Below are 27,471 nucleotides of genomic sequence, written 5' to 3' on the forward strand. Positions count from 1 at the left end.
ACAGGATGCTGGACTCTCCATAGTTTGTTCTGGCTCTTAGAGTTAAATGTTCCCCTGAATGTATTAGCAAAGAATTACTTTATACTCTCAAGAGAATTAACACATTATGAAGGCTAATCCTCCCAGATAGGAAATTTTTAAACAAATATAATTCTATTGCACATTTGAAACTAAGTTAGAAAAGGTTTCTAAGTTTTGTTGTTTCATTTGTAGAGGATTTTATACAGTTTTAGTGTTATTAAGACATTAGTGAGGCTGTCTTAATTGCCATTAATTCTTTTTTTTTTTAAAAGATTTTATTATTATTGGAAAGCCGGATATACAGAGAGGAGGAGAGACAGAGAGGAAGATCCTCCGTCCGATGATTCACTCCCCAAGTGAGCCGCAACGGGCCGATGCTGCGCCGATCCGATGCCGGGTACCAGGAACCTCTTCCGGGTCTTCCACGCGGGTGCAGGGTCCCAAAGCCTTGGGCCGTCCTCGACTGCCTTCCCAGGCCACAAGCAGGGAGCTGGATGGGAAGTGGAGCTGCCGGGATTAGAACTGACGCCCATATGGGGATCCCGGCTACTTCAAGGCGAGGACTTTAGCCACTAGGCCACGCCGCCGGGCCCGCCATTAATTCTTTATTAATTCATTAATAATTATTTTATGTAATTGCTAATCATATGAAAGCATAGAACATATAGCAATAAATTAATTTATTAATTCGTTAATAATTCTTAGCGACATTAAGACACTAAATAAGAATATTTTTGTTATTTTTTAGAGTATTTATTTAAACTTTTTTTACTGCTTTCATTTATTTTCAAAATAATCATTTCATGGTTGATCAGGGTGGGAAGGATCGAAGTTTAGGGAAAAATGGGCTTTTATTTCTTCTTGTTGTTCTTGGGGGAAGGGGAGAAACATGGGAAAACCACTCATGACTTTACACATGTCCCAGTACCCAGGGTTAAATATTTTTGATTGGGAAGGCAGATATACAGAGAGAAGGAGAGACAGAGAGAAAGATCTTCCATCCACTGGTTCATTCCCTAAGTGGCCACAAGGGCCAGAGCTAAGCAGATCTGAAACCAGGAGCCAGGAGCTTCTTTCAGGTTTCCCACATGGGTGTAGGGTCCCAAGGCTTTGGACCATCCTTTATTGTTTTCCCAGACCACAAACAGGGAACTGGAAGGGAAGTGGAGCAGCTAGGATATCAATCAATGCCCATGTGGGATTCCAACACATGCAAGGTGAGGACTTAAGCCCCTGAGCCTGTTTTTGAAGTGCTTTAAAAATCTTGGTCCTTTGATCATATCATTCTCAATCATTGTTCTCAACCATTATTTCACTTAAAAATAAACAAATCAAGAAGAAAGGAATTTCCATCCCATGACTCCTGGTTCACAATTATTACAACCAATTCCAGCACATGGACTCCTGGGAGAAGCTTCCCTTGGGAAGTGTTCCTGTCCATAGTGCCAGGTGGTTGCTGATACAGCAGTGCCGATAGGTGCTGATCTTGAGCAGTTAATGCTCACAGATCAATAGTAGTGTCCAGGAACCTGCTGGCCAAGAACACTGGGCTTTGCCAGGAGCATTTCTTAAAACTCTGTGACTGTTGTAGGGAAATTCAGATGTTGACACTTATTTCTGGGCACTGTGAAATCAAATGGAAGTCAATATTCTCTCAGGTCAGGCTACCTTGACTTAAATATATATATATATATATATATATATATATATATATATATGGGAACTGATAAGAAATCCTTTTTATGTTTTATTTTTATCCCCTTATTTTTGCTAAATTATGCTATTTGGAATTCAGTGTTTCCTTGAAATTTTCTGCAGAAAACATAAATGTCCCTCAGAAACTAAGCTGGAATCCTGAAAAAGGTCTTAAAGAACCAAGCTTTTTAAAAATTAAAACTTTTTTTAAAAAAAAAACACTTTTGTCAATGTACTTGGGAGTTTTCTTCATTTTGATGATTTTCAGACTGGCAATCTTGGTTGGCTTTTAGAATTTCTAGACAGAAATAAGTATAACAGAACCTGCATATTTTCTATAAATATATATGAAGATTTATTGATTTTTTAAAAAGATTTATTTATTTTTATTACAAAGTCAGATATACAGAAAGGAGGAGAGACAGAGGAAGATCTTGCGTCCGATGATTCACTCCCCAAGTGAGCCGCAACGGCCGGTGCTGTGCCGATCCGAAGCCGGGAACCAGGAACCTCTTCCAGGTCTCCCACATGGGTGCAGGGTCCCAAAGTCTTGGGCCATCCTTGACTGCTTTTCCAGGCCACAAGCAGGGAGCTGGCTGGGAAGTGGAGCAGCCGAGATTAGAACTGGTACCTGTATGGGATTCAGGCGCGTTGAAGGTGAGGACTTTAGCAGCTAGGCCACGCCACCGGGCCCGAAGATTTATTAATTTTTATCAGAAAGGCAGATCCACAGAAAGAAGGAGAGACAGACAGAAAGATCTTCCATCTGCTGGTTCACTCTCCAAATGACCACAACAGCTGGAGCCAAACTGATCTGAAGCCAGGAGCCAGAAGTCAGGAGCTCCGTCCAGGTCTCCTATGTGGGTGCAGGTGCCCAAGGCTTTGGGCTGTCCTTGATGGCTTTCCCAGGTCACAAGTAAGCAGCTGGATGGAAGTAGAACAGCTTGGATAGGAACAGATGCCGGTAGGAGATCCTGGTGCTTGAGGAGGCAGGTTGGAGGGTGAGGGGTAGGATTAACCAGTTGAACTGTGGATTCAGGCTCCCCACCCCTCTCGCTCCCTCCTATACTTTTTTTTATTAATACTTCACTGCCATATGCTTATCTGTGGAAATGGGAGTCTGTATCAGGCAAAACCAGGGAAAGAGTTCCATGGAGGCACAAGGTTCCATGGAGATACAAGTTTATCCTACAGTAGCAACTCAAATCTCAGCAAAGGTTTACATGTCACAGGACAAGTCTGTTGAGGGAGGCTAGGTGTTAACTCCTGCTGATAAGTTTTCTCTGAGAACCAGACAGTAAAGCAGGCATTATCTTAAATTTTCCTGGTTTTGATAATAGAAAAAAGGTCTGAAGGATATCATAGAGGCAGAAAGTTCTCTTACCAGGAAATGTATAAACTTTCTTTTCATAATGAACTGGCTTGATCAGATCATTGCCCAGCTCAGTCAAAAAGCAGCCAGGAGTTAGAGTCTGACCCCTTGGGCCTGGAAGGAAGAGATCCCAAATATTTGGCCAGGTGTGCTCATGACTATCCTAATTTATTTTTTTGACTCAGTCTCCCTCTTGCAAGTGAAACACATGCATGCTTTCTTCCAGTGGACTCAGATAATGTCTAAATTAAGCTTTGCTTTAGGAGATGAGACAAAGTCACATCTGGTTGAACTCCAGAAGAGATTCCTCTTGACTTTTGGATCAAAAAGGACAAGTTATCTGTTCTTCACCGCCCCTGTCCCACATTGCATAGGCTCATTCATGGTGAAGCAAAGATCAGACAACCCAGCGTAAGCTGCCATTTGTAAAGGCGGTGAATGGGGCATGGGTAGGCACTTGGACTTCACTGCCAAGGCAGACTCACTCCTTTTCTAGTTCTCTCCTTCATTCTATCTGTTGATTGTAAATGACAAGAGCCCATTGTTTTGGACTAAGTTCCTCCACCAGACCAAACTAGGTGAAATACCCAGTGGGGCCACTCACCTGCACATCCCCAGGCTGAAATGAAGCTGTTTGTCTGACCTTCCTAAATATCAGGATTAGACAGATAACATCCAGATTTCCCAAACAGGCCAGTTGCTTGGGGCAAGAGAATGAAATTCCCTCTTGTTAACCTTTAGACACACAAAACAAATAGCTGAAAGTGAACTCATCTGAAGTTAACCAGTCAGTTTTTTTTTTCTCCCTTGTTGCTCTGTGTCTCTAACTCTGAAATGACCAATCCACTATGTATTCTTTTTTTCTCCCTTTTTAAAGATTCTTCTTTTTGTTAAACCAAACTCCTCTGCTATGCTGATTGGATCCTCTGTTCTGTTTTAATGGAATGAAATGTTGCCGGATTCTGGAACAGAACACCTAGACCGTTGAGATTGCTTCATACAATTGTTGTGGTTTTTTGTCCTTTGCTGCATCTAACAGGAACACTGCAGAGTGTGTTCCCCTTGGGGTCTGGGAGCTCTCTTAGCTGCTTTCTGCTATAGAGGCTGGGAATTCTTTTAGGTCTTGAACAATTTTGCCAGCCATGAAGGGTGCAGGCGCTTGGGTTCCTGGGCTGTCCAGCTTTTCTTAAAAGAAAATATTTCATTCCAGACAGTTTTTTATGTGCCATTAGTCAAGTCCTCCTTTCCCTGCTCCCCCTTCCCATTTGGGCAATATATTTACTGCATTTATAGTTTTGCTTCAATGTGTCTTTTTTAAAAAGATGTATTTATTTTTATTGGAAAATCAGATATACAGAGAGGAGGAGAGACAGAGAGGAAGATCTTCTGTCCGATGATTCACTGCCCAAGTGACTGCAATGGCTGGTGCTGCCCCAGTCTGAAGCCAGGAGCCAGGAGCTCTTCCAGGTCTCCCATGCGGGTGCAGAGTCCCAAGGCTTTGGGCCATCCTCGACTGCCTTCCCAGGCCACAAGCAGAGAGCTGGTTGGGAATTGGAGCAGCCGGGATTAGAACCGGCGCCCATATGGGATCCTGGGGCGTTCAAGGTGAGGACTTCAGCTGCTAGGCCACTGCACTGGGCCCTCAATGTGTCTTTTAATAGATCCAATAGATGATACCTTGAACTGGCTTTGTTGAAAGAGCCACAACTTTACTTTCTTCTTCCCTGAGCTCTTCTTCTGAAAAGCTGAAAGCATAGACTGAGAAGTCACAAGCTTAACTGCACCCTTGAAGAGATCTTATCCGTTAGAGTGTTAACACTGGATGTGGTAGCCATTGTATTTATTTGAGAATGAAAGTACTAAACACTTGGTGCTGAGTGCTAATTGACTTTTTTTTTTAATTTCAAGGTCTTCTCAGTTCTTAATCTTTAAAAAGAATTTTTCTTTTTATTGCGAAGGCAAAGTCGCAGAGAGAGGAAGAGACAGATCTTCCATTCACTGGTTCATTTCCCAGATGACCACAGCATCCAGAACTGCTCGTCAGAAGCAGAGAGCCAGGAGCTGCTTCTGGTCTTCCACATGGGTCCGGGGGCTCAGTGACTTGGGGCATCCTCTGCTGCCTTCCCAGGCTGTCAGGAGGAAGCTGGGTCAGAAGCGGAGCAGATGATTACCGTATGATCATACGATACCACTGCTCCAGCCCCTCTCAATTTTTAATTTTTACCTATTGAGTAAGAGTAGTTGGCTTTTTAAACCTTGAAAGTCCAACTGTGTGGACTTTATTCCCTTTGCTTTTTGTTTGTAAATCTGTCGGTTATTTTCCAAACTCATCTATTTTTTTGCCGGTTTTTCCCCTGGTGTTATTATTTCTTGAAATGCAGCCACTAAGCAGGTGGTAAGGAGGAAGCTTGGATCCCAACCATGAAGACTCCCAGACCTTCACCACAAACTATTAATACGAGCAACAAGGACTATATCCCAACTGCCAAGGAGGCCACAGGGAATTGGATGCCCTCGGAGGCCGAGTACTCTGAGGTCACCCACCCCCAACCGGAGCTTCCGCAGGGGATGGAAGAAGTTCAAACACTACCGCGCAGAAACCAACGTCATCAGAAAGACAACCAGAAGCCCTGAGCGGTCCGCAGAAACGGAAGAACAATAAATGTCCTTCGGGACCAGGGAGGAGAGCTTTCTCTGGTCCGAGCCTGGCTCCACCTCTGGACCCCCGCCCTCCCTCGCAATGACCATCGGGATCGCTTCAAAAACCCCTCACAGCAAACAAACAATCATACAAACTAAAAAAAAACCTAAAATAAATAGACAAACAACAGAAAGTAGAGCTTGAAATCTGACAGGAAAGAGCTGGCGTGGGTTGGCTCATGCCTCGCTGGGTGGGACACAAAGATTAGTTACTCCTCACCATGGTGTTGAGGATTTTCCTGCACACCTACCCCCCAAAAAATGTGTTCTGCACCTTAAATGTCGACAAATATCTTGTTAGAGTTACAAGCCAGTCTAGATTATCCTAAAATCTGCCAAGATCAGCAAAATTATACTTCAACACAACAAATGGCTAAATACTAAAATGAAATAGACACGAGACAGCTGAATGGTACCTTATAGCCATTTTAAGGTATATAGCAGCCGGTCCTGTATATAAATTAAAATTGAAATGTCAAATGTCAATGAGCTAATCATAGGTTGTGGTTAGGACTTGCTTTTTTTTTTTTTTTTTTTAACATACTGGTTACTCAAAACCATGTCAATTCCATAATATTGCAAATTGCTGTTGATGTTATATTGGGACTCTTAATTGACTGGGATGATATTCTACCAGCTCTAACTTTGGACCAGAAATGGTCTCCCCAATAACTGTTCAACCCATCTGGACAATAAGTAGCTGGACTCTATGCTTGGTATATGTTTGCAAGGAAAGAATCTTGATTGAATTTGAACTGTAATACTGCATCAAGGTGGAGGAATCCACCGGGGGGAGGGGCGTGGGGAGGGGTGGGAGGATTCCCAGAGCCTATGAAACTGTCACATAATGCAAAATAATTAATAAAAAAAAAAAAGAAAAGAAATGCAGCCACTAGGCATGAATAAAATAGACCACACAGGCTATTAATGTATGTTTGACTTTCAGACTGTGGCTAGATCTGTTGATTCTTTAGGTGCATGCTCTGTTTTACAGGTATCACATGTGATTGTTTTAGCCAGTTCTTTGCCACTTTCCACTCCTTGCTGCCTGTCTTCTAAGCCATTGCCTGGCGTTCTGTGGTTAAAGCAGTATTTTACTTCACTATTAGCCATACTGGACTAGGTTTCCTTACAGTGACAAACAATATCCAAACTTAGCAGCTTGAAAGAGCAAAGGTAGTCCGCTGGTTTTGTTAAAGTCAAGATTACAGGGCCCGGCGGCGTGGCCTAGCAGCTAAAGTCCTCGCCTTGAAAGCCCCGGGATCCCATATGGACACCGGTTCTAATCCCGGCAGCTCCACTTCCCATCCAGCTCCCTGCTTGTGGCCTGGGAAAGCAGTTGAGGACGGCCCAATGCATTGGGACACTGCACCCGCGTGGGAGACCCGGAAGAGGTTCCAGGTTCCCGGCTTCGGATCGGCGCGCATCGGCCTGTTGTGGCTCACTTGGGGAGTGAATCATCGGACGGAAGATCTTCCTCTCTGTCTCTCCTCCTCTGTGTATATCTGGCTGTAATAAAATGAATAAATCTTAAAAAAAAAAAGTCAAGATTACAGCAATTCAGTTGAAGAGCTTTGTTGCCTTTACTTTTAGTTGTAGAGTCAAGCAACACTTCATTCTATAAAATTGGGTAAGTGTTGCAATGGGCTGATCAAACAAGTTTGGCTTTATAGATAGAGAAGGGTTTGATGAAAGCAGAAAGAAAACAACAAAAGGCAGACCTGTCCTATCAGAGTTCCTTGTAAGGAGATGATGGGGACAGTACAAGAAAAGAATAGCTGGTTAGTTAATGCAGGTTATTTCAGGTTACTTGTGTGTGAGCATTAGACACAGGGAACTTGCTGTCATGCCAATTAAAACTGTCCTATTTGAGCCATTTGGTTGCTATCTCTCATCCTAATTTTTCAAAAAGCCAGATAAGCAGCTTAGCTTCACCTGGGTGACGTGTTACTTTTGCACGAGTGGTTCATTTTTGTTTTTATTTATTTTAAAGATTTATTTATTTTTATTACAAAGTCAGATATATAGAGAGGAGGAGAGACAGAGAGAAAGATCTTCTGTCCGATGATTCACTCCCCAAGTGACTGCAATGGCCGGTGCTGTGCTGAGCCAAAGCCAGGAGCCAGGAACTTTGTCCAGGTCTCCCATGCAGGTGCTGGGTCCCAAGGCTTTGGGCCGTCCTCAACTGCTTTCCCAGGCTACAAGCAGGGAGTTGGTTGGGAAGTGGAGCAGCCGGGATTAGAACCGGTACCTGTATGGGATCCGGGCATGTTCAAGGTGAGAACTTTAGCCGCTAGGCCACAGCGCCAGCCCCCTCATTGTTATTTTTTAAAAAAACATTCATTATCTTTTATTAGAAAGGCATATTTACAGAGAGGACAGACAGAGAGAAAGACCTTCTATCTGCTAGTTCACTCCCCACATGGCTTTGATGGCTGGAGCTGAGCTTATCTGAAGCCAGGAGCCAGGAGTTTTGTCCCAGTCTCTTATTTACTACAGGATTCCAAGGCTTTGGTCATCCTCCACTACTTTCCCAGGCCACAGGTAGGGAGCTAGATGGGAAGCAGAGCAGCCAGGACACAAACCGTGGTCCATATGGGATACTGGTGCTTTCAGGTGGAGGATTAGCCACACTGAGCTATCATGCTGGTCCCTCCATTTTTATTTTTAAAGTGGTCTGTTGAACCAGTGCATGAGCTTAGTCAGAAGAATGACCTACTGTAATTTTTACTGAATATCGATTTGCAGAAATCTTTAGTAAAGTCCCCTAGTGAACATTATGAATTAATACTTAAGAAAATTTTTAGATAACATATGGTTTAGGAAGGAGAGTAAAAGGTAAATGCAGATATTCTTTTTTTTTTTTTAACAGGATTATTTATTTTTAATGGAAAGGCAGATTTACAAGAGCGGAGAGACAGATCTGTAATCTGCTAATTTATTTCCCAAGTGGCCGCAAAGGCTGGAGCTAAGCCAATCCAAAGCCAGGAGCCAGGAGACTCTTCTGGGTCTCCCATAAGGTGCAGGGTCCCAAGGCTTTGGTTATCCTTGACTGCTTTCCCAGGCCACAATCAGGGAGCTGGTTGGGAAGCGGAGCAGTTTGGGAATGAACTAGCACCCATACAGGGTCCCAGTGTATACAAAGCAAGAATTTAGCCACTGAGGCATCACACCAGGCCTGAATGCAAGCGTTCTGTGTCTGGAACCAATATTCCTTTTTTGTCAATTACAGATACCAAAAGAGATACCAAGTGTTTTACACACAGATATTATTCCTTCCCCTTTTCTTCCATCTTCACTCTGAACTGTGTATGGGAATCTCAGGGTTAGGCAGATCTTAATGCAAGGAAGACAAATGAAACCATATATTTTATATAGAATGGTGACCTGGGAAAAATTAAATTGGACATAGAAGAGCATTACACTTTTCATAAAGGTAAGACATGAACACAGCAAATCAAAACAACTCCTGTTACCACCTAAACTAAAACAGTAATTTTTAAAAAGTATTTATTTTTTTATTGGAAAATCAGATTTACCAGAGAGGAGAAAAGACAGAGAGGAAGATTTTCCATCCACTGATTCATTCCCCATGTGGCCGCAACAGCTAGAGCTCATCCGATCAGAAGCCAGGACAGGAGCCAGGTTTGCCAGTGGATTCTGCTGAGGGGAGTGAGGATGGAGACCCACACATTTGAAATTCTGTTAGGCTCTGCTTCCCATTCACTGCAGAGCCTTGGACGGCATAGTGTGAGCTTTGCAGGCTGTCTCTAAATAAGGCCTGAACAATCTATTTTTTTTTAAAAAATAAATAATCGTAATTGAGATTTGTTTAGCCTTAGATACGCTTATCTCAGGATGGTTCCATGTGTACAGCCCCAGAGGCATGCCTCTGCGTTTCAGACCTGGGCAGGGACAGTCACCACGGTTTCACAGTTACTGTATCTGTAGATGAGAACCGCTGCTAATTTTAAGGAAATACTGTTGCAGGGGGCATTTAGTGCAGCGGTGCTTGAAAAACCCACAAGCTTGGTCTCTAATCCCAACTCTGCTTCCAATTCCAGTCTGCTGTCATTGCAAGTTCTGTGAAGCACAAAATGATGTCTTAAGCAATGTGTTTCTTCCATCCATATAGGACAGCTGCATTGTGATAGTGACTTCCAGCAGTGGCCTAGCTCAGCCCTGGGTATTGTAGGCATTTGTGGAGTGAATGTAGGTGGGGCATTTTGTCTCTCGCGCTCTCTCTCCTCTCTCTGTCTTTCAAATAAACAGACAATTGCCCTCATCCAATGCCTGAGTTAAGTCAGAATCTGTAGAACAGACCAGAAAATGAGATGTTAAAACCTTCCCAGGTGCTTCTGACAACACAGCCACACAGCCAGGTTGAGAAATTTCCCAGGCAGGCAACTGGAGATAGAAAAAATGTGCTTAATGAGAAAAAAATCCGATGTAACCTGAGCTGTTCTTTTTAGGCTTCTGTCACCATAGGAGCTATCATGTCTTCTCATCAGCTTCTGTTATGCAATTTGTATGCTTTCCTCATTCCTTGAATATTGTGTAGATTACAGTGAAGTCTTGATTTACAGTCAGCTCCAAAAATCATTGAGAAGTGCTGTAGGAAAGTGCCATGTGAGTCGGAAGCCAGCGCACCATCTCCTGAGACTCTCAGCATAGCAGTTTCCTTGGGACTGGAGCAGATGAAGCTAGCTAGCTAGCTAGCTAGCTAGGAAGAGATGTATATGTTTCTCACAAAAAAAGCTCTTGGGAACTATGATGTGTTTAAAACATATATGCTTTTAAATATGAGACTAGCACTTGGCTTGGGGAGATAGAGAGCCCTGAGAAGCACCTGCAGGCATTCACTTGTCATCTCACTTGGGTTCTTAGACCGACTGACTTGAGTGGCATGCAGGCAGAGCTGTGGATACCATTTCTGTTATGAATTCCTTTCTGCCTGTATCTTTAATTTAGGCACCTATATTTGAATTTGAGTCAATGAATTTTACATGTACATGAGATGTGCATTTTCCTACTTATTATTCAGTAAGTGTACATTTCTTTGTATATGTACACCTTAGCATCTTCCTTTCTGTCCACTAGCATTCCCATGGTTTGGCATGGATATCGGTGGAACTCTGGTTAAATTGGTCTACTTTGAACCAAAGGATATCACGGCTGAAGAGGAGCAAGAGGAAGTGGAAAACCTAAAGAGCATCCGGAAGTATTTGACTTCTAATACTGCTTATGGCAAAACTGGAATCCGAGACGTCCACCTGGAACTGAAAAACCTGACCATGTGTGGACGCAAAGGGAACCTGCACTTCATCCGCTTTCCCAGCTGTGCCATGCACAGGTTCATCCAGATGGGCAGTGAGAAGAACTTCTCCAGCCTCCACACCACCCTCTGTGCCACAGGAGGTGGGGCTTTCAAGTTTGAAGAGGACTTTAGAACGGTAAGTTGGGTTTGCCCTTGAAACAGGAAAGCCTCTCCTGTGTCCACAGTCTACTCTGCCCTCTGTGGCTGAGTATCCTCATCTACATGAGAATAAAAGTAGCTTCCATGGAATGTGGCTGATGCATGGAGGATTGAATGAGATAAGGTATCCCTGGCAGTTGATGAATAACATGTACCTGGCATCTAGATGCTGTCCCTGGCACATCATCATGTTTTCTGCTGTGCCATATACTAAGGACAAAATGACATAAGCCTCCTTTTGAAGCATTTCAGTTAGAATTTTTTTTACAGACTTACAATGGAATCATGACATAGGGTCATTTTTGTTTAAATTCAAAATTATTTTGTTTTCTTTAAATTGTATGCATTTACAGGATGCAGTACAAGAATTCAATGCATGTCTGCAATGAAGCTAGAGTTACAGATGTGTAGACTGAGGCCCCATCGATGACCTTCTACAAATCCTACTAAAACCACCCTGTCTACCCATTTGTTCTCATAAGTGTCTTTTTTTCCCCCTATGGATATCATTCAGAAGTTTTTCTCACACACACAAAAATATTATCTTTGGTATTATTTGTAGGTGAATTCCTTTGTTCAGCACCATGTCAGGACTGTGGTTCTATGTAGGAAGGGTAATGCTATATTCTGAGTGGCAGATACAGCAGTTCTGCATTCCTGATTGGAAAGACAGGGCTGGGTAATGTGGAGCCCAAGGTTTTCTTGGCATTCTGTTAAGACCTGCCTTTCCAATTTCCACATCTTCTGCAGTCAAGATAGTACTCTCTCTATTGTCTGGCCTCATCTCATAGGATAAAATTAAACTAAAATGAAATAAATGATAGATGTAGATTGAGCTCAGAAAGAAAAGGGAGCTAGGTAAACAAATGTAGGGTGAATGTGGGAGAAGGAAAGGTTGAAAGATTTGGGGTTCATTTTACTGAAATTTGAACATTTTCTCAAAGGTTATGGTACAAATCGCTGCCATTTTATCATGGAACTAATGTTAACCCAGTCTTGGTGTAAAATATTTTATTAATGCATCAGTGTGGTACTTAAACTATACTTGCAAATCTTATTGATGTCATCAGAAAACAGCACAGCATTTACCTCATTTATAATAGTTAATTAGTTTTGGTAGGAGCTAGCAGCAGAATCTGGGAGCCACATTCTAAGTGAGATGGATCATTTTCAGATTGTTGACTTTTTTTTCATGTCCCATTTCTATACCCAGCAGTAGAGTATGATGTACCGTTTACTTAAAGGACCTATGGTGTCATTATCCCACCAAAGGAACTTAATGACCCAAGAATCCTGAAACTGAGACTGATATCTATGGACATAGGAACTAAAATCGGGCCATCTGGGAAAAGCTCTGGTCCTGTTTCTGCATTTAAAATCTATTTATTGTTTAACTTGAAAGGCAGAGAGAGATAGAACTCTCCCATCCACTGGATGTGCATGAGCTCCAAACTGGAATTGGGAGTGGAGCTGAGACTCTAACCAGGTAATCAGATGGAGGATGCAGACACTGCAAATTCTGTCTTAACCTTCTGCCCATTGTTTCTTTGTTTAAATATATGGGTGGCTTCAGGTAAGACATGTCCTTTTTGTGGGCCTTTGTTTTATTATCTGGAAAATGGGGGCAGTAAGGTGGTGAGAAGAGGGAGAGCTTTTAGGATGTTAGAAGTGAAAGCGACCTCAGGAGATGGGCAGGTATAGCAAGCACTGTTGTGCTACTGAATGAAAAAAACTAAAGCGTAGAGAGTGATTAAGAGCTTCTAGCACTAGCATTGTGTCTCCTAGTGAGGGCTATGTCTGTGGCTCAATGCTGGTTCAGAAATGCTGACCACTCCTCTCCAGGAGTGCCATGAGTTCCCCAGGGGTCTGAGGACACGCTATGTCTCTGTTTCTACTAGAAAGCCTGAAGTGAACTCACTTGAGAGGGGATGCATACAATCTCCATGGATGCTTTCCTCCCTCTTTAGGTTAGTCTATGTCCTGGGAGATTACTCAAGATGTCTTGCTCTGAATAGGTGAGTTTCTTAAGGCTCTGAAGTGAGCAAGAACATAGCGTCTGCTAGGCAGGGTAGGCGCTTCCAGCCCAATGAGTAGACTGGAGCAGGAGCCAAGAGCCTGGCCAATCCATCTATACAAGACAAGTCCATGGACTGTCTTTGGTTTCCATGCTCAGTCTGGGCCAAAGTGAAGAAAAAATTGAAAACCACGATCCTCTTCCCAGGACGCAATGTGCCTGGATCCTTCTAGACATAACAGGCATGAAAAGATTTCACCCCCCTTTCCTACAGGTTCACTCAGTCACTCAGAGATCCCTCTTATCCTGCTCCTTCTTCTATGTGCGAAACAAAACTTAGATTCCACTGGAGGATGATAGCTGATAATCAAATAAAACAGTGAATATAGAAAGTATCAAAGGTGTTAAGTGCTACAAAAGAGGGGGAAAGGGAAAAGCATAGAAAATGAGGAGCGTTGGAAGGGTCTTTGTACACTTGGGTTAACATTGAAACAGGGACCCAAACAAGTCATAGAACAAACCATGCAGGCACTAGGGGGAAAGTATGGGAGCAGACTGAACAGGTGTCCTAAATCCAAGCTCTCTGCCTCACTTTCCAGCACACAAAGTTGAAGATTCGTGGTTAGTTATAAAGGATCGTAGTGTACTTCTGTATATGCTAAGTCATTTGTCAAACAGTAAAGCAATGTGTATGTATACCTGTAAGTTCTTATTCTTTTTATGTCATAAAGTCACTGTTTTTGGTGTAACATAAGCTTTCAGATAGAAATGGGCAAAGTCCCCTGAGCAATTAGAATAAAGTACAAGGTGTTCCACAGATCCCTAAATAGCTAGCCTTGGTTATAGATAATAGTTATACCCTTTATATGTAGTCAGTGTACTTAAATCCTTAGATAATATGAACTATCCATCATCCAATTTAAAATGAACAAGAGCCAGCAACCATAAGACAAGTATTAAATCAGACCTTGGTGCAGAACACTTTCATTTGAGCAAAGCTGATTTCGTTCTTTACCCGTCTTATTTTTGTTCCTTCATTCCATCCATCAAAAGACAAATTTGCAATAATTTAGTTTAATGACTTTTTTTTTTTTAACAGATTTATTTATTTTTATTGGAAAGGCAGATATACAGAGAAGAGGAGAGACAGTGAGGAAGATTTTCCACCCATTGATTCACTCTCCAAGTGGTCACAACAGCCATAGCTGAGCCAATCCAAAGCCAGGAGCCCAGAGACTCTTCCAGGTCTCCCACATGGGTGCAGGGTCCCCAGGCTTTGGGATGTCTTTGACCGCTTTCCTAGTCCACATGCACAAGAATGGATGAGATGTGGAGCAGTTAGGACTAGAACCAGTGCCCGTTTGGCACGCTGGTGCTGCATGTGGCAGCTCTGCCATAACTGAGTCATGGTACTGGCCCCAAGAAAGAGGCGATGTCGTCATGATCCCTGTTGAATCTGATCTGTCTGGGCAGTATGATATCTGCCTAATATTTGTTTCTAGGAATGTCAGATTGTTTCTGCCTGGTGATAAGAAATGTCAGTGTGTGTGAATCCATTTTGATCTTTAACCTTGTTAGTTGGGACATAGTGGAGAACCTTAGTCTAAAACAGTAAGCTGTGTTAATTTTTAATCAATCTTTCCCTTACTTCTTCCTCTGTCTTCACTCCTTTCTTTTAACATTTTAGGATTATGTCACATTGGCAAAGCTTGTGTTTATAACAGCTAATATTAGAAGTTAAAATGGCTGGGACTGACATGATGGCTTAATTGGCTTATGCTCCATTTGCAAGCATTGGCGTCCCCTATGAGGACCAGTTCATGGGGCTGCTGCACATCCTATCCAGTCTTGTGCATGTGGACTGGGAAAGTAGTGGAGGATGACCAAAGCCTTGGGATCCTGTTTGCAAAGTGCCTCAGTTCCTGTCTTTTAGATCGCCTCAGCTCTAGCCATTGAGGTCATTTGGCGAGTGGACCAGGATAGAAGACCACTCTCTCTGTCTCTCCTTCCCTCTTTAAATCTGTCTTTCCAATAAGAATATTTTTTTGTAAGTTTAAATGACCTACAAGTGTTCAAAAAATAATAATTAAAAAGAGTGAGCAAAGACTACCTTTTGAACAAATATACTAATAATTGGTTGATGTGAGGTCTAAGACAAGTTAAAAAAATTTTTTTTTAAGATTTTAGTTTTTATTTATTTGAAAGCATTACAAAGTCAGGAGGAAAAGAGACAGAATCTTCCATCTATTGGTTCACTCCTGAAATGACAATAATGGTCAGAGTTGTGCCAGGCTTAATCCAGGAGCCCAAAGCGTCATCTAGTTCTCTCTGGGAGACTGAGGGCCCCCAGCACCTGGCCGTCTTCCACCCGTTTCCCTGAAACATTAACAAGGAGCCAGATTAATTAGAAGCGGAGCATTTAAGGCTTTAAATCAGTGCCCATGTTGGATTCTGGCATTGCAGGTGAAGGCTTAACATGCTATGCCACAATGCCAGCCATGGCCACCCCCCCCCCACTTTTTTTTTTTTTAAGGTTTATTTGTTTGAAAGGCACAGAAAGATTTTCCATCCTTTGGTTCACTCCCCAACTGACCACAATAGCCAAGGGTGGACGACGGTGAAACCAGGAGCCTGAATCTTCATCTAGGTCTTCCTTTGGATGACAACTATCCAAATAGTTGGGTCATCTTCCACTGCTTTCCCAGGCTCATTAACAGACAGCTGAGACTTCAACCAGCACTCTGATATGGAATACCAGCACATCAAGCAGCCCAACCCTCTATATGACAACACTGGCCCAAGAATTGAGCTTCTTTATGCCACAAACTCGGAGGGAACAGACTGAGAAAGACATGCAGAATAATTGCCAGTAAGGATTAAAATAGTTGTGGATATGTGGAATCTGTAAATCTAAGAGGACCATTCAAGAACATGTATTGTCTTGACTTCCAATATTAATCCAGGGACTGATTTGGGACATTGCTTGATCCTTGACTACCTATTAGTGGGCACCCTTTATCACTGGGTGGGAAAAGAAAAAAAAATCACCTTTGAAGTTTGTTAGTATTTCTTACTTACTGAACATATTTGAAATTGATTTCTTAGATCTCTGTTGGGTCTCTTTGGCAGAAAGAAATTTGAGTGAAATTGAGAAATCTGAGTGAAATTTGTAATTCTGAATCAGCCATTTTCTATGCAGATTGTTCTTGTTTAGTAAGATAACTTTCTCTGCCTCTTTAAATTTTGTATATGAAGCCAATATGCCTTGAAGTGTGAAGCATTGTAGATATATCTGTTTTTTTTTCATTTCTGAAACACAATTTGGTGACTTGTTTCTCTACAGATGAGTGATATAAGTAGTTTCTGGGTAGATTCAGAGACTAGAATGAGTACGGAACCTTGTGGAGTAGTTTGTACTGTATTTGTTTACTGAGTTATTCTTAACAGACGGAGCTAAAACACATTGAGAAGACTTCTTGCAGTTGTATCGTGAATATCTGTGTTTAGGATCCATATATTTTCTAACATTATAGGTAATCACTGAATTCTCTGTAAAAATTAAAAGTCTTCAGTTTAGAAATGGTATTTTCAAATGTTTTCAACTTGTGCTAACAAGGCCTGGATTGTTTTATTTCTCATGGGATATAGTAATTAAAACTGACACGTGCAGTATTTCATAGTTTCCGAAGTGTTTTCGCACGATCATTTTGCTTGAATTTTGAGAACAACCCAGAGAGTTAACTAGGTCAGGTTCTATCAGGGAGAATATGTGACTCTTGAACATCTGTGTGAAAGAGAGTGTGACCATCAAACCTCTATTCTGGGTTGTGGTGATGGATACATTCCTATTTCTTCAGCTACAGATACTCATATTGCACACCATCCCTCCATCTCAGTGGTTTTTCAAAGTATGGTTCTAGGACCACCAGCATCATCTAGAATATTGCTGAAAATGCAATTAGAATCTCTAGGGGTGAGGACTAGCTACATTTTGAGGTCCTCACTATACCCACACTTCCTTCCCCTTCTTGCTAGCCTTAGAATTCATAAATCACTTACCTCTTGACCCCAGGGATGTATGAATGGATCACAATGGTAGCTTCTTTGTCCTATAAATCGGGTGTGTGCAGTTATCAATTGGCTTCCTTTATTTGCACACAGTTGAGGCAACCCTCAGTTTATTATCTTTAGTTTTGCTTGGGGAGTGATTTACATTTAATGATTTGGGAATGGTCAGAACTCATACTCTCTGAAAATATAGCAGAGTTGAAGCAGTAGGAAGCTGAATTTGGCTCCTCTTGGTCTGAAAGAACGAACCATGCTATGTAAATATAATTCAGTGTGTTAGATGACATCATGTTGGTAGATTGAAATTGGCCATGGCAGGGGTGATTATATTACAGAAATTAGTTAATCAGAGCTTTTGTTCCCAGGGAACTGGCAGTTAACATATACCTGCACACCTTGGTTACAGATTATGTTCATATTAGTTGAAACCTCATCTACATGTTTGTTGGATATGTTATTGTGAATTGTCATTGAGGAAGGTTCATCCTAGGGATAAACACAGTGATGTTTCAGTCCATGGCACACCACATATACTATACTGATCTCATAAGATTATATTGCCTTGTGTCCCTGCGGCTGGTTTAGTTTGTGTAAGGACATTGTATTATATTTGCATAAGAAAATCACTAATGATGCATTTCTTAGATGCATATAAGCTGCTATGACTGTATATAAAATTGGTAATATTGAAGTCAGATTTAGGCCACAGACTTATTATGTCCTTGGCCTACAGTAAAAGATAACCTTTAAGTAAGCTGCTAACATTTAAAAACAAAAACATGTCAGGTAAAAATTTGGATTTCTGGTTCTTGAAAACTAGAATTCATCTGGCAACGTGGACCTCCCCTTAGCACACGGCTTCATTGGATTGGAAGGGAACTTTATTTTATTGAAAATTATTTATTGATTTGACAGAGAGAGGGAAAGAGAGAGTACTTCCTCTGGGTAACTCGCATCCCAAATGCCCGTAACAACTAGGGGTTGTCCAGTCCAAAGTCTGGAGCCTAGAACACCGTTTGGGTTTCCTACATGGACGGCAGAGATGCGAGCACTTGGGTCATTATCTGCTGCTTTCCTGGATGTATTAGCAGGAAGTTGGACTGGAAGCAGAGTCGCCAGTATTTGAGCCAGTGCTCCCCTTTACGACACAAGTGTCTCATGTGCCAGCTTAATTCATTGTGCCACAATGCTTGCCCCAGAAGTGAATTTTATTTGTTTGTTTTTTGTTTATTTTAATTTTATATGTTTTAATATTTTATGTTTATATCTTATATTTTTACTATATTAATTATTTTATAATTTTTTTATTATTTATTGCAAAGTTAGATATACAGAGAGGAGGAGAGGCAGAGAGGAAGATCTTCCATCCAATGATTCACTCCCCAAGTGGCCACAATGGCCGAAACTGAACCGATCCAAAGCCAGGAGCCAGGAGCTTCTTCTGGGTCTCCCACACGGGTGCAGGGTCCCAAGGCTTTGGACCATCCTCGACTGCTTTCTCAGGCTGCAAGCAGGGAGATGGTTGGGAAGTGGGGCTGTCGGGATTAGAACTGGCAATATGGGATACTGGAACATGCAAGGCGAGGACTTTAGCACTAGGCTACCATGCCAGGCCCTGTTTGTTTATATTTAAGGGTTTGTTTTTGATTTATTAGGAAAGCAATTTCAGAGAGAGTCACATAGCAGAAAGCCTTCCATTTGCTGGTTCACTCCCCAAATGACCACAATGGCCACAGTTGGACCAAGCTGAACACAGGAGCCTAGAGCTTCTTCTGGGTCTCCCATGTGGGTTTAGGTAGCCCAAGCATTTAGGCCATCTTCTGTTGCTTTCCCAGATGCATTAACAGAGAGGTGGATTGTAAGTGGGGAACCAGGATTTGAACAGATGGCCACCATATGTGAACCTTAGTCTGTTATGCTGCAGTACTAGCCCCGTAGAGGTGAGCTCTAAATATATACAAGTTGAATGTTTTGCTACAACTCCCATCATTCTGTTACTTTTAATCTTATAAAGGGCGCTCCTGTATGTTCTCTTACCATCTCATTTAGGCCATTTGAGTTTGATTAGCACAGTAGAAAGAAAACTGAATCCAGAGGGGAAAAAAATGTTTCCTGGTCAGCAGACTCCTAACTTGTTTTAAGCTTGTTTTGCAAAGCAGTTGATTCAGTTCTAATGAACTTAAGGTCTGAGGGTTCATTCTCAGTTTATTCTGAATTTTGAAAGACCTATGTGAAAACCCATGTAGCCATGCCCACATTTTGGGGAGCCTGTGCTTTTTCCAGATAACGAGTGCTTCAGAAAGAGGGTTCTATCAAAGTGACTGGTATCTTTATTCCTCTTTGTTTAGGCTGAGATTCTGCTCAGCCCAGGCTTCTGAAATACTCATCCCTTAGTGACAAGCAGAGGGGAGATATGTGTGTGTGCTGCTGCCACTGTATTTGAAACGGATTTGAACGGAAATGTGAAATCAGAACATTTCCTTTCACATCGAAGAGGCCTGTGCTTTGTTGATGTGCCTTCCTAGGTGCTCCTCCCTGGTGTAGTCAGGATGCCCAGCCTGATGGACTGTGTCACTGTCTATGTTTGTGACTATTGTGGATGACCCTCGGATTAATTTTTAAGCAGGCTCACCTTTGAGTTCAAGACTGGCTGATGAGGGGCCTGGCGGCGTGGCCTAGTGGCTAAAGTCCTCGCCTTGAACGCACCGGGATCCCATATGGGCGCCGGTTCTAATCCCGGCAGCTCCACTTCCCATCCAGCTCCCTGCTTGTGGCCTGGGAAAGCACTCGAGGATGGCCCAATGCATTGGGACACTGCACCCGCGTGGGAGACCCGGAAGAGGTTCCTGGTTCCCGGCTTCGGATCGGCACGCACCACCCGTTGTGGCTCACTTGGGGAGTGAATCATCGAACGGAAGATCTTCCTCTCCGTCTCTCCTCCTCTCTGTATATCCGTCTTTCCAATAATAATAAAATCTTTAAAAAAAAAAAAAAAAAAAGACTGGCTGATGAAATTGCTAATTGACATGATCCTAGAGGTAGTACCTCTAGGCAAAGAGAGAGAAAGATCTTCCATTCTCTGATTCTCTCCTCGAATGCCTTGCGAGGACAAGGGCCAGGCCAAAGCAGAAGCAGATCTCTTTCATGGGTGCCAGCAGCCCAAGTCCTTGGACCATGATGTGCCATCTCTCAGGCGCATCAGCAGAAAGCTGGATTGGAAGTAGAGGATTCAAGGACTTAATCCCAGGCACTGTGAGAGGGAATGTAAGCATTCCAAGTGGCCCGGGCCCCATACTTTCTCTACACTAAGCAGTGATTATGGGTACGTCTTTGAGCTTGCTGCTGAGGGTGCCTGTGGATGAACCAGAGAAAAAGGCAGAATGCAACTGGTGCTGGGAATGTCGTGGAAGGTAGCGTAGTACGGGAGCACTACGTAGTACGGGAGCTGTGTCCCACTCTGATCTTGTAGGTGCCCCAATAGTTATTTATTTACTATTAGAAATACAGATTTATAGAGAGATCTTCTGTTCACTGGTTCACTCCCAGAGTGGCTGCAGTGAGTGGAGCTGAGCCAATTCAAGCTAGGAGCCAGGAGTTTCTTCCAGGTCTCCCACACGGGTGAAGGGTCTCAAGGCCTTGGCCTATCTTCTCTCTACTGCTTTCCCAGGCCACAAGCAGGGAGCTGGATGGGAAGTGGGGCAGCTGGGAGACAAACCAGTGCCTCATGGGATCCCAGTGTATGCAAAGCAAGGATTTAGCCACTAGGCCATCGCGTTGGGTGCAAAAGTTTTTATACTGGTAGAGTGTTCAATGGAGCAAACTTCGCCTGCATCACAACTCTGAGTTCTGCCTGCTATAAAAGGAAAGGTTTGAAACCATTCATAGAATACACTTACTTTGTCACCAGGTGTGATCTAAGATATTTGTTTCCATGTATCAGTAAAATACTTCTACCCCGTGGCTGGTCAACTATCTGTTTTTTAATTAGGAAGATTTAATAATAGAAAAATCTTCCATCTGCTGGTTCACTGCCCAAATAGCTGCAGTAGCTGGAGCTGAGCCGATCCAAAGCCAGGAGCTTCTTCTTGGTCTCGCATGTGAAGGCCGAAGACTTTGGGCCATCTTCTACTGCTTTCCCATACCATAAGCAGGGAGCTAGAAGGGAATTAGAGCAGCCGGGACATGAACTGGCACCCATATGGGATGCTCACACTTGCTGCTGAAGGTTGAATCAGTTGAACCATCACACAGGCCTCTGGTAAACTATTCTAATCCTGCTTGGTAATATAGATTCAGTGCATTTTGTTTAACAGTAAATGCAGATGAGTGATGGAGTTTAAAGTTTTCATCTGTTAAGTTTCGTTGTAAAGATGATGTCTTTGGGGTGAAATATCTCGGTCTAGTATTTGCATCTGCTTATTTCCAGGTCCTAGAAGCAGTGCCCAGCATAGCATTGCAAAGAGCAGAGCATCAAGGCACTGTGAGATATTTGCCAAATGCATAGATTCCACAGAATTTTGACCACAGAACAAACTTATTAAGTATGTTATCTATATCTAATATCTATATCCACAGTTAAATAGTCTAACACAGTGGTTTGACATGTAACAAATACTGTTTTTTAAGGAGAGCTTTCAAAATTTTAATAATTATAAGCTTTTTCCATCTTGATTTGATTTCATGTTGAGGTTTTTATTTTATTCTGTTTTGTTTTTTCTTCATAAAATGTTGTCACACCCCAGACCTTTGAGCCAGCGGTGCTATTGCAGTTAAAAACAGGAATCAAACCTTTGATGATATGCAGTGACCACTGGCCCCTGAGGCTGGCTCATAACTTCCTCATTCCCCATTTGCCCTCTAAGCCTAGGAGAATGAGAGTTGTCTGATAGGAGCAGGGAAGCACAGTCTGGGGCCACTTGGCTATTAACAAAAGAGCCAGCATTCCTAGGCACCAACCCACATGCCATGTCATCTTCACAGAAGCGCCATGCTGTAGGTACTGTTGTGCCCGTTTTACAGATGAGGAAACTGAGCTCTGGGATGTTCTTTCCGTTCAGTGAGTTTTAGAGCTTAACTCAGAAGCCAGTTCTAATTACAATTCTAACTACAGGGTCCAGTCCAGGGAAAAGGTAGTTAGGGCTTGTGGGCCCTAGAAGATTGCCCGCAGCTCCCATGCCCTCAGGATCTCATGCCCTGCTGAGGAGCTGAAGGACTTCAACTGCATTCTGAATATTCTCTGCTCGTCCTGCACAAGTGACACCCCATACCACTCCCATCTGGGATTCCTCCAGCTGCTATGCCAAATTACTGGGAATTCAGTGGCTTGAATCAAAATATGTCTGTTTAGAGCTTCCGGGGCCAGAAGTCCAGGATCATAGCCTTGAATGACTGTACTTCCTTCAGAGACTTCCTGGGGAGAGTGTATTCCTTGCCTCGTGCAGCTTCTGCTGGCTGTCAGCATCCCTTGGTTTGCACGGCTGCACTCCAGCCTCTGCATCCTCACATGGTATTCACCTCCATGTCTTTCAGGCCTTCTCTATGCCTCAAGGATGCTCATTGCATTTAGAGCCAGGCCAGATAATCTAAGATGATCATGGAAGCTTAAGAGCTCTAAATTAATTGCATCTGCAAAGAACCTGTTGTTACACGAGATCACGTAGACCATCTCTGGGACTACTGTTCAACCCATTCCATGCACTGATGGATGATGCAGTTCCAGCTGCCAGGCACACTCCTTTAGCAGGGCCACTGAGGGTGGAGAGGCTGACCGCCAGCCAGATTTCTCAGCTTGGCGTTTCCAGGGTGTTTCCATGTTTTGGAGGTGAGCCTCAGTGTGAGGTCCTGCTGACACTTCGGACGTTTTCCCGCAGGTGGCCACAGCATCTCATGAGGGTTTTTCTCTTTCAGATTGCTGACCTGCAGCTGCACAAACTGGATGAACTGGACTGTCTCATTCAGGGTCTGCTATACGTCGACTCCGTTGGCTTCAATGGCAAGCCAGAATGTTACTATTTTGAAAATCCCACAAACCCTGAATTGTGTCAAAAAAAGCCGTACTGCCTTGATAACCCATACCCTATGTTGCTGGTTAACATGGGCTCGGGTGTCAGCATTCTAGCAGTGTACTCCAAGGACAACTATAAAAGAGTTACAGGGACCAGGTAAACATATTTTGCACTTAGACAAACCTTTTTATGCTTAAATCCATTTAACTCCCATGATGACGAGTTTCTAGTAAAATGTTGCTTATATTGAATACATTTTTAAGTTATTTATTTGAGAGCGAGCACTCACCTCCACTGGTTCATTCCTGTAGATGCCTGCAACGGCTAGGTGGGGCCAGGAGAAAGGTGAGATTCAGGGACTCACCCCAGGCCTCACTCAGGTGACAGGGACTCCCACTTGGGAGTTCAGTGCACACATAGTCCAAGACCATCTAAGCTTCCTGTCCCAGGGAATTCACCATGAAAGGATCTGCAGTCAGAAATCTTTGAGAAACGCTAGTTTTAACAAAAATAAACAGGTTTTCTGTACTCGTAAGAGGAAGATTTGGTGCTCAGCATTTCTTCAACTTCCTGAGCCTCAGAACCCGTTTTGGAATGACAACCTAAGATGCCACAGTCATGTGGATTGCACTTTGAGGCATTAGGTTGAAACCATTCTATGTGATAAAAGAGAGATACTGAATAGGTTCTCTGTTTTATAGTGTCTCCATTTCCATGAAGGGTTTTTTTTTAAATTAGTTTATAAAGATCTATTTGAGAGGTAGAGGAACAGAGAGGTCTTCCAACCTCTGGGTCACTCCCCCAAAAGCCCACAACAGCCAGGGCTGATTTAGGTGGCAACCAGGAGCAGGAACTCCATCCAGACTTCCCACATGAGTGACAAAGCCCCCCGTACTTGGCCCAGTATCTGCCACTTTGCAACATGCTGGTTCAGAAGCAGAGCAGCAGGCTCAAAGCAGCACTCCCACCGGAGCTGCCGCAAGGCACCCCAGGCACCAGCACGCTTTCGAGATAGTTTCTTAGCCGTTCTCACGAATGCCTCTAGCACTCAAATTCTGTATTATTATTGATCCATTGGGAGGCTGGCACTGCTTGTTCAATGTGGTTCTGTAATTTGTGATGCATTTACAGAAATCGGTGGTTTCCTCTGAGAAGGGGGAGATAAATGACAGGGCCTTTTTGGGGTTATCATAACTAGAGGGGAGGTACTCCTGGGATCCAGTAGGAAGAGTCCAGGAGTACTGATAAAATCCCATAGTGCAGAAGACCACCCTCCCATACCCCCATTGTTGACCTCAGATTTCAATGATGCTAATTTGAGAAAACCTGCCATTTGTATATGTGCATGGAAACACACATACGGGTTCTCAGACTGAAGACAGATTAGCTCAGAGGTAAGGCTTTGGTTTTGTAAATTAATTGCTGCTAAGTGTGCATTCACTGAGTACAGAAACCCTATCTCACACAGGAATCTAACAATACTACTAAGCTTACTTGCTTAAATAAGAAAACCGACCCCGTGGCCTTAAGAAATTGTCAGGAGTGTTTGAGACTTGAGCGTTTCAGCTAAGCTGGTTTTACTTAGAGGGAAATACCCTGATGAAGGACAGTTTTTTTTTTTAAGATTTATTCATTTATATTGGAAAGTCAGATATGCAGAGAGGAGGAGAGACAGAGAGGAAGATCTTCTGTCCACTGATTCACTCCGCAAGTGACCACAACGGTTGGAGCTGCGCCGGTCCGAAGACAGGAGCCTCTTCTAGTCTCCCATATGGGTGCAAGGTCCCAAGGCTCTGGCCCATCCTTGACTGCTTTCCCAGGCCACAAGCAGGGAGCTAGCAGGGAAATGGAGCAGCTGGGGTATGAACAGGCACCAATATGGGATCCCTGCACGTGCAAGCTTAGAACTTTAGCTGCTAGGTCACCGTGCCAGGCTCAAAGGACTAAGTTTTAAGGAACCACAGACTTTTTCCCGGGAGAAGGTATAATTAAACTGGTCAGGCTAGTCCAAGGTAGCCAAAAGCCATATATTTTTCACAATTAGAGGAATCTAACATTTTATTAATAAACACGTCATGAGTTACTCACAGGTGTTTTCAAACACAGAAGGCTCTGGCAATCTGGGTCATCTGGAATAGCTGCAAAGGAGCTAGCTGTAGTATTTGGCTTTCAGTAGCCATGTATTCATGTCTTTAAATTCCCTGTATGTTCATATCATGGTAAATTCATACTAGTGACTGGTATTCTGCAACAATCACTAAGTCCTGTCCATAAATCCAAGCTCCCCTAGAAGTTGTGCAACTTTTGCAAATGTTTTGCAAATGTTCTACAGAATCCTGCAGGTTAACACTGGAACCCTGTCAAGGGCTGCCACAGGTGGGGCAAGGGTATAAAACATCAAGTCTGTGGGACCCTTCATCCTCATCCAACTAGAGTTGTTCAGCTGGAGATTTCTTTTGATCTAAGTTAGACAGCCTCTAATTGGAACGCTTGAGAACAGTGATGGATGTCGGCGTATGGAGCACACTTGGGAATCGCTGATCAAGGCAACCTGAGTTATATTTTGCTGCTCTCTTACGAACTGAAAGCTGTCACTCTAGGTTTTCATAATTTATTATACCCCGTTTTCCCATTTAGCATTCTTACTTGTGGGAAGCCATTCCATTAAAGGCTAGAACTTTCTTTCCGACATGATGTTAAGTGATTCATTTCAGTGTTAGTGTAATTTTATGCATCCCAGATTGGTAGTAACATATGTTTAGTGACACAGCCACAGATCTCTTATAGAAGTCCATGGAAGAAAATAGTACTTCTCTGTTGGCACTGTTAGAATGGATAGCCTGTTGAAAGAAGAATGTAAAGAATTTCGAGGGCCTGGTGCGATAGTGTAGTGGTTAAAGTCCTCGCCTTGCACGCCTGGGATCCCATATGCGCACCAGTTCTAATCCTGGCGGCACTGCTTCCCATCCAGCTCCCTGCTTGTGGCCTGGGAAAGCAGTGGAGGATGGCCCAAAGCCTTGGGACCCTGCACCTACGTGGGAGACTCGGAAGAGCTCCTGGCTTCAGATTGGCTCAGCACCAGCTGTTGCAGTCACTTGGGGAGTGAACCATCAGGCGGAAGATCTTCCTCTCTGTCTCTCCTCCTCTCTGTGTATCTGCCTTTCAATAAACAAATTTAAAAAAAAAAAAGAATTTTGAAACTTGGGTGAAAATTATAGTATAACAGCATCTTGGAATCTTTTAAGAGCACAGAAAGTAATTGAAGAGTGTTTTGTTTTTAAAATGTTTTTGTCTGTGGCATACCAAGTGTTTAATTGTGTGTCTGTCTAAACAAACAGATGTGTTATTGTGAGCATGGAAAACAGTGGATTAAATAATGACTACTGGGCTAAGCCTATTGCCAAAGTGCTGGGAGACCCTTGACTCTGTGCGGGCGTGCCTTCCTCCCTCCTCTCCGCAGAGTCCCAGCTGTACAAATGCATGCTTGCTTTCACCATTCAGTTCCAGTTCTTCCTCTGGAGTCATCAGTCATTGGCCAGTTGTACAAGGCTCTTGTCCTTTTTCACTTATTGCAATGCATCAGTTGATAAGCTACCTTCTTTCTAAGTCAGCCAATGTCCTGAGTTGCCTACATTTAAAGGAGGATGTGGAAGGCCCTGATGCCTGCTAACCAAAAGTGAACCTGTAAGAGGATGAAAGGTGTTTAGAAACTAAGACTTAACTTGTTTGAAACTGCACAGGAAGGAAACAAAAACACAAACCAAACCATATTTGCATTAAATCCTGTGTAGGATAAGCTGAAAAAAAAATATAGCATGACATGTGGTAAACTTTCTTAAAGGAAATCTCAAATTTCTACTGTGACAGGGTTGTTAATGCAGTAATGTGTTTACACCTCTGTTTCCTCATCGCACTGCACCTCAAATCTGGGTAACTGCTACTGGTGTTGACTCCCTATAGAGTTTTTCAGGAATAGTCATCATCATTGCCATTTAGGTATTTTTGTAAGAATCACAAGTTTTGAAGAATAGTACAGTTTTCCTTTAGGTGCAGCTTTAATAACTACATGCTTGTTATTAAGTTATTAATAGCAAATATCATTTCTTCAAAATTTTCTCTT

General features: G+C 42.9%; 1 protein-coding gene across 2 annotated transcripts in view; it reads left to right on the top strand.

Moving 5' to 3' along the window:
• The window catches only part of PANK1 (pantothenate kinase 1), a 56,085-nt gene that overhangs the window by 18,774 nt on the left and 9,840 nt on the right, over positions 1-27,471 (top strand). For both annotated transcript variants that reach the window (XM_004583371.3, XM_004583372.3), the window contains exons 2-3: positions 10,889-11,241; positions 23,254-23,507. In XM_004583371.3, the coding sequence (XP_004583428.2) occupies positions 10,889-11,241; positions 23,254-23,507 (607 nt within the window). The remainder of the gene's footprint in view (positions 1-10,888; positions 11,242-23,253; positions 23,508-27,471) is intronic.

This window comes from Ochotona princeps, chromosome 13 (assembly GCF_030435755.1).
Source record: "Ochotona princeps isolate mOchPri1 chromosome 13, mOchPri1.hap1, whole genome shotgun sequence".
Lineage (NCBI taxonomy): Eukaryota > Metazoa > Chordata > Mammalia > Lagomorpha > Ochotonidae > Ochotona > Ochotona princeps.